General features: G+C 39.2%; 1 protein-coding gene across 2 annotated transcripts in view; it reads left to right on the plus strand.

Annotated features, from left to right (window-relative positions):
- Positions 1-15,996, plus strand: part of LOC144956040 (alanine--tRNA ligase, cytoplasmic-like) — a 42,538-nt gene that overhangs the window by 2,642 nt on the left and 23,900 nt on the right. The window contains exons 1-10 of one of the 2 annotated variants that reach the window (XM_078886334.1): positions 5-134; positions 1,670-1,769; positions 6,468-6,648; positions 7,984-8,172; positions 8,793-8,938; positions 9,768-9,962; positions 10,541-10,685; positions 12,634-12,764; positions 13,916-14,027; positions 14,887-14,925. In XM_078886334.1, coding sequence (XP_078742460.1) covers positions 1,735-1,769; positions 6,468-6,648; positions 7,984-8,172; positions 8,793-8,938; positions 9,768-9,962; positions 10,541-10,685; positions 12,634-12,764; positions 13,916-14,027; positions 14,887-14,925 — 1,173 coding nt within the window. In that variant the 5' untranslated portion in view covers positions 5-134; positions 1,670-1,734. Of the gene's footprint in view, positions 1-4; positions 135-1,669; positions 1,770-6,467; positions 6,649-7,983; positions 8,173-8,792; positions 8,939-9,767; positions 9,963-10,540; positions 10,686-12,633; positions 12,765-13,915; positions 14,028-14,886; positions 14,926-15,996 lie in introns of those variants that run through there. The other variant, XM_078886335.1, reaches the window with a different exon arrangement.

Raw genomic sequence — 15,996 nt, forward strand, 5'->3', positions numbered from 1 at the left:
CTCAGGGTCTTTTTCTACTTTCTCTTTGATGAGGTCGTCTTGTCTTATTTAGCTACTGGTTTTATTTTATTAATTGGAAATCCCGAAAATCTCTTATGCATGCTAAAATGTAGTTGACAGTGGAGTTGAAAACAGTGAGAGAGTTATCTAGACTCTTCTTAGTATTAGTACAGAGTCCGGGGTCTGCTCTACCATCCAATATTTTCACAGACAATCATAATACTAATACAAATACAAAAGAGATGGTCCCTCTCGAGTCTTGGCGCCGTGATCTTAACATATAGAGATTTATTAGCCAGATATTTCATTTTGCTGAAGAAAAAAAAATGAACAATTTTCAGAATAAAAACATTCTAGAGTATTATTGATTATCGCCAGTCACATATTTATTTTATATTTTTATGTAATTTGAGTCACTGAACACAAAGTGTCAACATTACTTTTTTTTAAAAAGTTATAATTTAACGCGAGTTTCATAATTTGTGTAGACGCCTATATTCAGAAATTGTTCTCCCATGAAAAGTTAAAGGAGAAGAGGGAGGGGGGGGGGGTTCTCCAGAGACCCCTCCCGCCTCGCTCTCCTCTTACAGTCATAATTTAGTTTTAATTCTTTTATTTGCTTCTCCTTAAACCCCCAAAATTCTCCATCCTGCTAATGTTAGTCATGTTTAAAAAATCCCATTTCTTCTTCTATTCCCTTGCCCTGAAGATTAAAGAAAATAAACTAAAATTGGCAAACTGGTTGCTTGACAAGATTAGCTAACAATTACATTCCTAACCTAAAGCGATTGGATTGACCAACGATGTGGAAGAAAACGAAGATCTGTTCTAAGTCTAAGACACTGAGGACAGATCTTCGTTTTCTTTCATGCCGTTCGTCGATTGATGTAGGTTTGGAATGTAATCGTTTGTGCGGCTATGTGGTCTTGTGGTATGACACTCTCTTTCGGATCAGAAGGTCCTGGGTTCGAGCCTCGCTCGACGCATAGTTGATTCCTTGGAAAAGGCTCTTTACTCACATTCTCTCACACCGTCCTCAGGTTTAAAATGAGTACCTGGCCGTTAGCAGTGTTGTCTATGTCGGAAAAAATTGTAGGGTCGTCTAAAAGGCGTCATGTTTCATTGTATATGTTAAGTGTTGCTGTTGGTTAGGGACCCCTTGTAAAGCGCTTTGAGCATGTTTAGTGGATATTGCGCTACATAAAAGCCCAAGCTCAGGTTTAATCGTTAACTTGCTATTTAAGATCGTGTCACTCAGCAAAGTCCTCTTCTGTCCTCCTTTTGACATTATATTCTAACCTTAGGGTCAGCACTGAGCTCTGGTCAGCAGCATGGTGCGGATCGGAAGGTCCTGGGTTCGAGCCTTGCTTGGCGCATAGTTGAATCCTTGGAAAAGGCTCTTTACTCACATTCTCTCACCGTACTCAGGTGTAAAATGAGTTCCTGGCCTTTAACAGTTTTGTCTCTATCTGCAAAAATTGTAATGTGGCCTATCAGGTGTCATGTCCCTTCCTACATATTAATTGTTGCTGTTTGTCAGGGACCCCTTATAAAGCGCTTTGAGCACGCTTAGTGGATATAGCGCTATATATATAAATGCTCCATAGTTTTGTTTTTTTTGTTTGATTTTTTTTAGATTTTGATTCCATTACGTCTTGATTCTAAACAGCTTTATGATGAAGTGACGGATTGAAATGATCACGGTGTCTTCACCATTGAAGGACATTTAACAAGATGGTCGTCAGGACAGCTTTATTGCCACTAAAAAGGTACATTTTGTAACAACATAACAATAACATTGAGATGTAGGAAGACATTGTTAATGAGTTGCACTCTTGGTCAAGGTTATCTCTTCTAAAAATAAATTGATACCAAGGGAAAAATCTCACATCAATCCTTAAAATCTTTTTGCAGCAATGTGGTCTAGTGTTATGCATGACACTCACATTCGGATCAGATGGTCCAGAGTTCCTGTCCCACTCTGGGCAGCACGTAGTTCAGTCCATGGAAATTGCTCTTTACTCATATTCTATCACCATACTCAGGTTTAAAATGAGAACCTGGCATTAAGAGAAATGTCTCGGTAAAAAAAACCCACAAAAAATTGTAATATTTTCTAAAAGGTTTCGTGTCTCGTCTTACATATTAAATGTTGCTGTTGTCTAGGTACCCCTTGTAAAGTGCTTTGAGCACCTTTAGTGGATATTGCGCAATATAAAAGCTCATATTAAAAAAACAATATAATTTTATGATGACCTTTTTACAAATGCATGGCATAAGTGAATGTTGTATAGAAGCAGTCCTGCCTATTCATATTGGCCCATGGAGCTGAAGTTTATCCCACTTTATGTAATGTTGAGCAATTGTCTGCTACCCTCTGGATAGGACGCTGATTTATCACAAAGTACTTTCCACCAAATTTAAAAGATACAGCAGCTGTCTAATCACTGCTGGATGGGCAGAGGGGTCAGATAACAATCACGACTGAACCAGGGATTGAAATTCGTCTCTCTTGTGTGTAAAGTGAGTCTTCTGCCAACTGTGCTTTTGGGACTCCCATAAAGTGAGTCCTTTGCCAACTGTGCTTTTGGGACTCCCATGTTGTATGGAAGCTTTAGTTTATGACTGAACCAGGGATTGAAATTCGTCTCTCTTGTGTGGAAAGTGAGTCTTCTGCCAACTGTGCTTTTGGGACTCCCATAAAGTGAGTCCTTTGCCAACTGTGCTTTTGGGACTCCCATGTTGTATGGAAGCTTTAGTTTATGACTGAACCAGGGATTGAAATTCGTCTCTCTTGTGTGGAAAGTGAGTCCTCTGCCAACTGTGCTTTTGGGACTCCCATGTTGTATGGAAGCTTTAGTTTATGACTGAACCAGGATTGAAATTCGTCTCTCTTGTGTGGAAAGTGAGTCCTCTGCCAACTGTGCTTTTGGGACTCCCATGTTGTATGAAAGCTTTAGTTTATGACTGAACCAGGGATTGAAATTCGTCTCTCTTGTGTGGAAAGTGAGTCCTCTGCCAACTGTGCTTTTGGGACTCCCATGTTGTATGGAAGCTTTAGTTTATGACTGAACCAGGGATTGAAATTCGTCTCTCTTGTGTGGAAAGTGAGTCCTCTGCCAACTGTGCTTTTGGGACTCCCATGTTGTATGGAAGCTTTAGTTTATGACTGAACCAGGGATTGAAATTCGTCTCTCTTGTGTGGAAAGTGAGTCCTTTGCCAACTGTGCTTTTGGGACTCCCATGTTGTATGGAAGCTTTAGTTTATGACTGAACCAGGGATTGAAATTCGTCTCTCTTGTGTGGAAAGTGAGTCCTTTGCCAACTGTGCTTTTGGGACTCCCATGTTGTATGGAAGCTTTAGTTTATGACTGAACCAGGGATTGAAATTCGTCTCTCTTGTGTGGAAAGTGAGTCCTTTGCCAACTGTGCTTTTGGGACTCCCATGTTGTATGGAAGCTTTAGTTTATGACTGAACCAGGATTGAAATTCGTCTCTCTTGTGTGGAAAGTGAGTCCTTTGCAAACTGTGCTTTTGGGACTCCCATGTTGTATGGAAGCTTTAGTTTATGACTGAACCAGGGATTGAAATTCGTCTCTCTTGTGTGGAAAGTGAGTCCTCTGCCAACTGTGCTTTTGGGACTCCCATGTTGTATGGAAGCTTTAGTTTATGACTGAACCAGGGATTGAAATTCGTCTCTCTTGTGTGGAAAGTGAGTCCTTTGCCAACTGTGCTTTTGGGACTCCCATGTTGTATGGAAGCTTTAGTTTATGACTGAACCAGGGATTGAAATTCGTCTCTCTTGTGTGGAAAGTGAGTCCTTTGCCAACTGTGCTTTTGGGACTCCCATGTTGTATGGAAGCTTTAGTTTATGACTGAACCAGGGATTGAAATTCGTCTCTCTTGTGTGGAAAGTGAGTCCTTTGCCAACTGTGCTTTTGGGACTCCCATGTTGTATGGAAGCTTTAGTTTATGACTGAACCAGGATTGAAATTCGTCTCTCTTCTGTGGAAAATGAGTCCTTTGCCAACTGTGCTTTTGGGACTCCCATGTTGTATGGAAGCTTTAGTTTATGACTGAACCAGGATTGAAATTCGTCTCTCTTGTGTGGAAAGTGAGTCCTCTGCCAACTGTGCTTTTGGGACTCCCATAAAGTGAGTCCTCTGCCAACTGTGCTTTTGGGACTCCCATAAAGTGAGTCCTCTGCCAACTGTGCTTTTGGGACTCCCATAAAGTGAGTCCTCTGCCAACTGTGCTTTTGGGACTCCCATAAAGTGAGTCCTCTGCCAACTGTGCTTTTGGGACTCCCATAAAGTGAGTCCTCTGCCAACTGTGCTTTTGGGACTCCCATGTTGTATGGAAGCTTTAGTTTATGACTGAACCAGGGATTGAAATTCGTCTCTCTTGTGTGGAAAGTGAGTCCTTTGCCAACTGTGCTTTTGGGACTCCCATGTTGTATGGAAGCTTTAGTTTATGACTGAACCAGGGATTGAAATTCGTCTCTCTTGTGTGGAAAGTGAGTCCTCTGCCAACTGTGCTTTTGGGACTCCCATAAAGTGAGTCCTCTGCCAACTGTGCTTTTGGGACTCCCATAAAGTGAGTCCTCTGCCAACTGTGCTTTGGGACTCCCATAAAGTGAGTCCTCTGCCAACTGTGCTTTTGGGACTCCCATAAAGTGAGTCCTTTGCCAACTGTGCTTTTGGGACTCCCATAAAGTGAGTCCTTTGCCAACTGTGCTTTTGGGACTCCCATAAAGTGAGTCCTTTGCCAACTGTGCTTTTGGACTCCCATAAAGTGAGTCCTTTGCCAACTGTGCTTTTGGACTCCCATAAAGTGAGTCCTCTGCCAACTGTGCTTTTGGGACTCCCATAAAGTGAGTCCTTTGCAACTGTGCTTTTGGGACTCCCATAAAGTGAGTCCTCTGCCAACTGTGCTTTGGGACTCCCATAAAGTGAGTCCTTTGCCAACTGTGCTTTTGGGACTCCCATAAAGTGAGTCCTCTGCCAACTGTGCTTTTGGGACTCCCATAAAGTGAGTCCTTTGCCAACTGTGCTTTTGGGACTCCCATAAAGTGAGTCCTTTGCCAACTGTGCTTTTGGGACTCCCATAAAGTGAGTCCTTTGCCAACTGTGCTTTTGGGACTCCCATAAAGTGAGTCTCTGCCAACTGTGCTTTTGGACTCCCATTGTATGGAAGCTTTAGTTTATGACTGAACCAGGATTGAAATTCGTCTCTCTGTGTGGAAAGTGAGTCCTTCTGCCAACTGTGCTTTTGGGACTCCCATAAAGTGAGTCCTTTGCCAACTGTGCTTTTGGGACTCCCATTTGTATGGAAGCTTTAGTTTATGACTGAACCAGGATTGAAATTCGTCTCTCTTGTGTGGAAAGTGAGTCCTTTGCCAACTGTGCTTTTGGGACTCCCATGTTGTATGGAAGCTTTAGTTTATTTATAAATAAAAAAAAGAGATTTTATTTAGCGCAATATCCACTAATCATGCTCAAGGCGCTTTACAAATGATCCCTGGGTAACAGCAAAAGAATGAGACGTAATGCCTGTTTGGCGATAATACAATTTTTTTTTCAACAGAGACAACGCTGTTAACTGCCAGATACTCATTTTACACCTGAGTACGGTGATAGAATGTGAGTAAAGAGCCTTTTCCAAGGACTCAACGAAGTGCCGAGCGAGGCTCAAACCCAGGACCTTCTGATCCAAAAGCGAGTGTCGTACCACAAGACCTCATAGCCGCACAAGTATATAAGTAAATGAAATAAATAAATAAAATTCCTTTTATTCATCCCATAGGGAAAATTTGTCTCTTGGGCCTATTTCAATAACACAGGCATCAGCCGCAGTGCAGCATAACAAATTGAGCTAGGGCAGGGTGACTTGCTCAAAGTCACACAATGCATCGGCGGGTGATCGAACTTGGTACCTTTTGGGTATGAAGCAAAGACCTTACTGCTAAGCCAGAGAGAAGTAATCTTGGAGCCCACTTGCAAAAACGGCCAATCGATTGACAAAGCTGTCGAGTGTTGTCTGTTCGTGAAAAACTGAATGTTATAAAAGGAAGGCTAAGACCAAAGCATTTATGTAGAGCAATAAATATCCACTGAACGTGCTCAAAGCACTTACAATGGCTATTTAGCCAACAGCAACACTCAACATGCAGGACAATACATGACGCCTGTTAGATTAAAAAAAAATTTTTTTTCCAACTGAGACCGCTGTTAACAGCCGGTACACATTATTTTAACCTGAGTACAGTGAGAGAATGTGAGTAAAGAGTTTTGTCCAAGGACTCAACTATACACTGCCCAGATTGTGACTCAAACCCAGGACCTTCCGATATGAAGACGAGTGTCAGACCAGTAGACCACATTGCTGCACATATTTTCAATAAATATTCAATAATCTGTTCAAGCCTCTGACTTTCTTGTGATAAATCCTCTTTCTTATCATCAAAGTGTTGGGAAATCAGCTCGTTTCCACTGGATGTGGCTCAGAGCATGCTCATGGTCCTCAAAAGCCGTCAGATCAAAGTTCATTGAATATTTCGAGAGTCAAGGTCATCAGAATTACCCGTCATCATCTGTCATTCCGAAGAAGGGAGATGGGACTTACTTCACCAATTCTGGGATGAATCAGGTAAAAAATCATGGGCAGTCTTTTCCTGTTTTTTTTGTTTTTTTCAGACATGTTTAACAATGTAACGTCAATGTGGCAAGAAATTGGTCACCTTACCATATCATGTTGTTGACTCTCAAGTCTTTGTCTTGTTAAAGAGAGCAATCATCACATGCCACTGTCTGTTTGTTTGGTTATGTGGTCTAGTGGTATGACACTCGCTTTCGGATCGGAAGGTCGAGGGTTCGAGCCTGGCTTGGTGCATAGTTGAGTCCTTGAAGAAGGCTCTTTACTCACATTCTCTCACCGTACTCAAGTGTAAAATGAGTATCTGACCGTCAACAGCATTGTCTTTGTCAGAAAAAAATTGTAACATAGCCTAACAGGCGTCATGTTCCGTCCTAAATGTTAAATGTTGCTGTTGGCCAGGGACCCCTTGTAAAGCGCTGTGAGTGTGAGCACATTTAGTGGATATTGCGCTCTATAAAAGCTCAATTTAATTTATTGCTACAGAAACAGGGATAGACTTCTGCTCCATTGGCCTCATGACTCTGAAGATCTACATTCTCTGATCCTTGAGTCATCCAGCAGTGATAGGGTAGTGTAGAGTACTTTGCCAAAGACCAACGTCTTGTCTGAAGGGTAACAAGCAATTGTTATCGTCTATTAGCAGTTTATTTTAATTTTATCGGGAGTCAACAATTCATCAACAAGTGTAAAGCAACATTTGTATAAGCAATTGTAAACTATTGCAATCCAAGTGGGATTTCATCAGATCTTTGTAAATCAATTGTCAACAGTCAACAACATATCATCTCCATTAGCATTACAGAAACCAAAACGAGTGCCAACTTCATGAATCCGATGGCTGTACTCTGAAGGACTAATTCCCTCCCCCATATATATTGCATATCATGTTTACAATGGAAAAGTTACCACATTAGGATAATTTTATCAAGATGAGGGTCATTTAAATCGAGCGATATTTGAAGGATGAGTTTTCTGGCCAAATTTATACATTTTTGTTTATCCAGAGTACAGCAGTTAATTGGTTAATAACATAAGTCAAATATGACGTAGGACAAGTTAGATATATTAACATTGAGAATTCTTTTAATTGACGTTCATAACTAAAAAATAAAAGATAATAACAAAGAGAATCTCATTGTGAATCACCCATTTTGACAGGTGCTGTTATGAAAGCAAGGCCACCCAACTGCAGCCAAATCAGCAGACATGCATTACACCCCCCCCCCTCCCCCCCCCCCCTCCCCTGTCTATATTGGCATAGAAGCAGGAGTTAAGATGCAAGTCCTTTGTAAATTTCTTGTATTCCCTTCTTCTTTCTATTTTCAGTTCAAGCCCTTGTTTCTAGGTCAGTGTGACCCTTCCTCCAAGCTTTGGGGTCTCAAACGTGCCGTCAACAGTCAGAAGTGTATCCGTGTTGGAGGGAAACACAATGACCTTGAAGACGTCGGCCATGATTGGACTCATCACACATTCTTTGAAATGCTGGGCAGCTGGTCTTTTGGGGATTACTTCAAGGTCAGTCATGCCAACAACACGCTGGTGGAATTCTTCTTCTTCTCATTCGTTCTCCCTCGTATTATTGTCTTCATGTGTTTGTTTAATTGGTGTCTGAGTGGAGTTCCCGACCTCCCATAGTTGGGCAGGGAGGTACTAGCTGTGTCTTCTATTCCCCTTTATCTGTTTTCCAATTGCTTTCTGTCTTTGTCTTGGAATGAGATTTCTTAGTTTTGTCCTGGCCCTGGCCAGAGTCCTTGGCTGGAAGGGAAACAGTTGAATGTATAGTTAGAGTTTTGGGAGATGATATTTTTTTCCTTGTTAATCATCTCTCTGTTATGTACTGCTATTTTTAAAATTTTTTTAACATATGATTATTTTTGGTTAACATTTGAGTGTGTTCCTCTTACTGGGATCTTGTGCTGGTGTCTGGGTGAAACATTTAGGTAATCTCAAACTAAGTACACTGAGTACCACAAGCCCACATAGCAGCATTTCTCACGTTGTCATGTTTTGAGTACAGGGCTGCACCTCTACATGACAGCAACACACAAGATTATATTGTGATATCATTTGAAATGACGTAAAAAATAACGCCTGTTTCCGTGATAGTCATTCTCCCTTATTATTTCTGTAACCAGAGAGAGGCGTGTCGAATGGCCTATGAGCTGCTGACTCATCATCTGGCCGTCCCAGAGGACAGATTGTACTTTACCTATTTTGGAGGTGACCAGTCAATGGGACTGGCAGCCGATGAGGAATGCCTGGACATTTGGGCCTCTCTCGGGTAAGTTGTCTTCTTCTCTTAGAGTTGCTTTTTAGGTCTAGTGGGAGTGAAATGGTAGAGTGGACAAAGGCATTGACAGGATCCGGAAGGTCCCAGATTCAAGCCCCACTTTAGGTACTTTAGTTTTTTTTTCTTAAGCAAGATTATTAACACATAGTTGAGTCGTCTCATCGTACTCAGGTGTAAAATGAGAAACTGGTTGTTAACAACATTGTCTCTTTCGTAAAAAAAATAAAATAAAATTGTAATGTCGCCTAATAGGCGTCATGTCTCGTCTTACATGTTAAATGTTGCTGTTAGCTAGGGACCTCTTGTAAAAGGCTTTGAGCACAATTTGTGGATATTTATTCACCTTTTTTTTTTCCTTGTAAAAAATGTTTTATTAAATATAAATCAGCAATTATTTAGATCTGATTTTCTTTGGGTTTTTTTTTTTCTTTTCTTTTTTAAAAGTTATATTTCTTTGTTCTACAAGACCTACTGGGGGAATGAATGAAGCATTTTGAAGCTCAAAAAATGTTTGGTGACAGTGCGGAAATATATAGATATGCATTTTAAGTAAGTAAAGTAAAGTAAATTCCCTTTATTCATCCCATAGGGGAAATTTGTCTCAAGGGTCTATTCCAAGGGAAGACTGGAATAACCCAGGCGTCAGCCGCAAATTGAGCTAGGGCGATGTGACTTGCTCAAGGCCACACAGCACAGCGGCGGGTGATTGAACTCGGTACCTTTCGGGTACGAAGCAAGGACCGCACTGCTGAGCAACACTGCCCCCCCAATATACATTTTTACATTTAGTTATAATTATTTTTGTTTCAAATATCAACAGTATACCAAGGGAGAGAATACTACCGTTTGGTGCCAGAGACAACTTTTGGGACATGGGCGTTACAGGTCCGTGTGGTCCTTGCACAGAAATACACTATGACCATGTGGGGGGTGGCAGGTATGCAGGGTCAGAGGTCAACACAGGGTCACCCAACGTTGTGGAGATTTGGAACTTGGTATTTATGCAGCATAACAGGTGAGGTTGAATCGAGTCTGATACACATTGTGGACCCCATGTTTTAATTTGGAGATTGAAGTCAAAATGATCACGACAAACTTTAGTCTTTTGCCATTAAAAAAAAAACAAACGTACATTGCAGATCTTCTATATTGACATATACGTAACCCCCCCCCCCCAAAAAAAAAATACAGTGCAACCCCTTCCCCCCCCCCCCCCCCTCCCAAACAAAAACAAAACAAAATTACAGTGCAACCCTTATATATTGAAATAATCAGAGAGAAAAACAAATCATAATCTTACCAAAAAAAACTGCAGTGCATTCCTTCTATATTGATATTGCCAGAGTTTTTTCTTCGTCAATTTGTGTTTTTACTAACGTATTTATGTTTTCGTTGTGTTTTTCTATTCTTTGTTGGCTGAGGAAGGGTTTTGAGTCTGAGAAGTTCTGTGTTTGGTATTTTGTTCTTTTTTTTTTTTTAAACTTACGTTCATTTTTGTCTATTAGGTTTATTTATGTTTGTTTTCCATTTTTGACTCTCTCTCTCTTCTCCCCCCCCCCCCCCCCCACCACCTCCTTTCCACCTTTCCTCCAGACATGTGGACCAATCGTTGAGTCCCTTACCAAGTCATCACGTTGACACTGGTATGGGTCTAGAGAGAATGGTGGCCGTGATGAATGGGATGTCGGACAACTACAAGACTGATCTCTTCATGCCTCTTTTTGATGTTGTACATCAGGTGATTATAGATTATTCCTCTCCTCTATAGAGTGAATGAAACCTACATCACTCGACTCGTTGTTCTTATATTTATACAACAAGTTGCTTGAAAAAAGTCGTCCTTCAGAGCCATTGTGCCCATGGAGCCGGAGTTTATCCCAGCTCCTATAGCGTGAAATGGACAATAGCAGTTGCTTGCTATCCTTTGGATAGGACACTAGTCTATCGCAAAGTACTTTCCACCAAATCTAACAGACTCAGCTACCCATTCACTTCTGGGTGGACAGGGGGGTCAGGAACAATCTCGACTGCACCTGTATCGATCTCGGTCCCTTTTGTGTGTGAAGTGAGTGCTCTACCAACTGAGCTATTGTGATCCCCAGTTGCATGGATTAGTTATCACTAAATGTTCACAGTTACGCATAATTTTGTGTTTTGTGAGTGTTTTACTCAATGTAAAAGCAAAAATGGTTTTAATTTTTTGTGTCTTAGAGGCAATATATTTTAGAGACAGTAATGATCCAGAAATCTTTTAAAAAACCTCTTAAAACGTTTCTCTGTAATATGTAACACTATAGAGTTATCTTGCTTTGTTTCATGCTGCATGTTTGAGTGAAATTTGTCATGTCAAGTGCTTTGTGCTTGTTGAAATACTGGGTAAGGCACTATATAGATAGAATGAAGTTGATGTCACTCAGGTCTTTGTTATTATTTTTTGCGATCCGCGTTTATGAGTAATTCTCACTGAACTGTATTAATCAGACTATAAACGTTTAAGGTTACACATCGTTTTGTGTGTTGGTCCGTTATACTTCCAGAAGGCAATGTTTTGAGTTTCTTAGCCAAGCACATAAAACCATATATTATTGTTATTATTATTATTATTATTATTATTATTATTATTATTATTATTATTATTATTATTATTATTATTATTATTATTATTATTATTATTATATATTATTATTATTATTATTATTATTATTGTTATTGTTATTATTATTATTATTATTATTATTATTATTATTATTATTATTATTATTATTATTATTATTATTATTATTATTATTATTTTATTGTTATTATTATTATTATTATTATTATTATTATTATTATTATTATTATTATTATTATTATTATTATTATTATTATTATTATTATTATTATTATTATCTCACCTAATATTTGAATTTATGACCAGGGAGGAGGAGAATAGGAGAAAAGAAACAGTTCTGCAGGCCAGAAATTCAAAGTGAGGTGCCTAAAATTATACTCATTCTCATTTTAAGTGGGGGGGGGGTTCCAATAGTTGAGATGGTAGAACACTCACTTAACACACAAAGGGACCGAGGTCGATCCTGGGTGCAGTTGAGATTTTTTTTTTCTGACCCCTCTGTCCACCCAGCAGTGAATGGGTAGCTGGGTCTGTTGTGGAATGTACTTTGCTATAGACTAGTGTCTTATCCAAAGGGTAGCAAGAAACGCGCATAAACTCCATATCCATGGGCCTATTGACTCTAAAGGACATCTTTTTTTCTTTTCTAATTTTAAGTGAATTAAAAATTAAAATATAAAAACCCACGACTTTGGGACTAATTTGCACTCATATTTATCATATTTTAGATCATGTGATTTGTCACGTGACTCTTCTGACTAAAGTTGAGAAGTTCTAATAGCTAAGCTTTTGATGTCTTTGCTTCGTATCCAAAAGGTGCTGAATTTGACTGCCCGCCTCATTGTGTGGCCTTGAGCAAGCCACCTCGCCCTAGATCACCTTGTGGTGCTGCACTGCAGCTGATGCCTGGGTTATTCCAGTCTTCCCTTGGAAAAGACCCTAAAGACAAATTTCCCCTTGGGGATGATTAAAGGCAATTTAAAATATTTAAAAAAAAGCACTTTGTATTATGTTCTTCTAATAGATTTATTTATTTGTCTCATAAAATCCTTCCTGGATGCTCCAATCCCAGATAACCAAATTCAAGCCTTACCAAGGTCAGCTGACAAACGAAGACACAGCATACAGAATACTTGCTGACCATTCCAGGATGTTGACCATGGCTATCAGCGATGGACTGTTGCCTAGTAATGACAATCTAGGGTAAATAGACATGTATCACTTTAGCATACCTGCCAACCTTCCACTTTTGGCGGAATCATTCCTATTTTCACTCTTCCTGTTCTACAATTCCGGCATTGTCTCTAAAATTACAATTTTAAAAAAATAATGATGATGATGGTAAGAAGAAAAATATGGAGGGGATGTGGGGGGGGGGGGGGGGTTGGTAAAGAGGTGAATTAAAAAAAAAAAAGATTGCCAAAAGGGAATTAAGTAGGAAAATTAATGTCACTCCTTTCCCCCTTCCCCATTCCATTACCTGATATATGTGATATTATGTAGTTTTCCCAGCTGTGCCAGAATGCTGTCCTTATGTGTTTGGTGGGAAAGTTTGATGGTCAATTCGATACAGAATTATCCATTGTTAAAAAAATTCCTTTTTTTTTTGGTCTCAAATTCCTATTTTCTGATCTTCTGTTTCCACTTCTGGAATTTGAAGGGTTGATAGGTCTGCTTTAGATATAATTATATATTTTTAAAAAATTGATACTAAACTGCTAGAAGTTGTGGAGTAAAAAGTAATAAATAACATGAATATAGTAGTAGCCCTTCTGAACAATTTGGCCCGTGGAGCCAGAGTTTATCATAGTTTCTATAATGTGAAACGGACAATATCAATTGCTTATTATCCTTTGGATGGGACTCTAGTCTATTGCAAAGAACTTTCCGCCAAATCTAATAGAGCTGCTGGGTAGACCGGGGGGGGGGGGGGGGGGGGGGGGGGGGTGAGAAAATATCTCGACTGGATCGACCTTGGTCCCTTTGCATGTGAAGCGAGTGCTCTACCAACTGAGTTATTTTTCACATTTTTTACTGTTTTTGTTCTTGGCTGAAGAAGAGTTTTGAGTCTGAAACATTCTATGCTCGGCAATATTTTGTTCTATATTGAAACCGTTATAGTTTTTTCTTTTTTTTTTTTACATCACTTTTTACAGTCTACAACTTTTTTCAGCTAAGTATTCACTTTACAAAGACCTGCAAGTTTCCAGCTTGAGTCCCAAAGTTGAGTCCTTGGAGAAGACTCTTGACTCACACTGCCTCACCATACTCAGGAGTAACCCCTTGTAAAGTGATTTGAGCATGTTCACCTTTTGTTTTTTCTATGAATCGTTTATTTCTTTTCTCAACCCCAGACACAAAGTAAGAATCATCCTTCACAAGTGCATCCATCTGTGTCGCAAACATTACCGTGCCGACCCCTATGTCTTGTTGCCTGCCATGATTAAGGGTGTGGTCACATCTCTGGTATGGTTGCATTATGGGACTTTTTTTTGTGTTAAGTCAAAGAGCAATGTCTATGTGTGTGTTTGTGTGTGTGTGTGTGTTTGTGTGTGTGTGTGTGTGTACGTGTGTGTGTGGGTGTGTGTGTATGTGTGTGTGTGCGTGTGTGTGTATGTGTGTGTGTGCGTGTGTGTGGGTGTGTGTGTGTGTGTGTTTGTTTGTGAATGTTTTTGTATGTGTATGTGTGTAATTTTATATGTTTTTGAGGGAATATATTTGTGTCTGTAAGTGTGCACATATATATGTATGTGTTTGTGGCAATGTTCATATGCCATTTTATGAGAAGTATATGTGTTCATTTGTATGTTAGAATTTATTGAGGGAACAATGTTTAGAAAAAAAAACAATAAAAAACAAAAAACCCTACAAAACTTGAGCTTTTAAATAGCGCAATTTCCATGAAATGTTTTAAAACTGTCCATATTCATATAGACACCATAAATACAGCTACCTGGTCTTGTGGTATGACACTCACTTTCGGATTGGAAGGCCCTGGGTTCAAGCCGGCTCTTTACTCATATTCTCTCACAGTACTCAGGTGTAAAATGAGTACATTGCCGTTAACAGCATTGTCTCTGTTGGAAGAAAATGGTAATATCAACTAACAGGCCTCATGTCTCATTCTTCATGTTACGTGTTGCTGTTGGTTAGGGATCCTTTGTAAAGCATTTTAGGCACGTTTGGTGGATATTGTGCTTGATAAAAGCTCAATAATATATATATATTTATATATTTTAATGCTACATGAAGCTAAAGAGTTTTATTCAACTCCAAGTTGACACTTAATCCATGTTTTACTTTTTAAAAATTCTATTCCATCCAGGGTGAGGCTTATCCAGAGCTTTTACAGGACCAGGGAAAGGTAAATTAAACAGTTGTCCAGAAAGTAGATATAATACATGACTCGTTGTTTCTAAACTCTGTCTTGAAAATGTATACAGTCTCTCAAACCGACAAAATCGTCACATTTTTGGTCATTTCAACATTTAAAAATGTCTTTGAGACATCTGGTTCATTCCTATCTAAAACTGTTTTGTGGTGATGGGTCACATTTGTTCGATGGACGTATACATCTATGCAGGTCTGACATTCAAACACAATTATGGGCCTAGTTTTACATTGTTGTAGTGGATGATATTTTGCGTCATTGTTTGAGATTTCCATTACTACAACAATGAGCCCATAATAAATTGGCTTATCAGACCTGCAAATAAGTGCATGTCGGGTTTGGTACATATATTGTTTATATTAGATTTATTTTTACATATGTGCCGTACTGCCAACATTCTTACGCATTTTTGTTCATTGTACGCTTTCTGCTGAAGCTCTTATGCATTGTTCAATTTCTATAGTTTAAACAGTTAAAAAAAAAGTCATATACTCTTTTAATGTACTTAAACACTTTTTATTTATTATGTGACCCGGAAGTTCATGTTGGGAGTTCAATAAAATATTATCTGGCTTGGTCATATCTGATCTATACGTTAATTCTGGGAGTTCATACTAGTTTATTCATTAATTGGATTCAACAGTCTGATGTCACGTCTGGCCATCAACCAGCAGCTTGGTTCTAAACAAAGAAAATCAGTACTTTTTATTCTTCATGCTGGCTCGAACTTTTTCACATGTCTTTGATCAGAATGTATAAAAGTCAAAACATGATCAGATTTATAATGTTTTTCTCCTCTGGATACACTATTATGCTCATCGGAGAAGTATTTAATAATTGCATCCGCCATTGTTCCGATAGTTTGGAACCAGTTACTACGTTACTATACGTCATTATGAGGGAAGTGATGTCATTACTGTTGAAGTCCATTCTGGTAGTTGATACTAGTTTATTCATTAATTGCTCATCATCAGAATTAGAACTTACTAAGGTTTTCAAGATTGTACATATTTCAAAGTTGCCCATTTTCCGTATACTTACGGA

The sequence above is a fragment of the Berghia stephanieae genome, chromosome 10 (genome assembly GCF_034508935.2).
Source record: "Berghia stephanieae isolate SIO BIC M18660-M18661 chromosome 10, UCSD_Bste_1.3, whole genome shotgun sequence".
Taxonomy (NCBI): domain Eukaryota; kingdom Metazoa; phylum Mollusca; class Gastropoda; order Nudibranchia; family Aeolidiidae; genus Berghia; species Berghia stephanieae.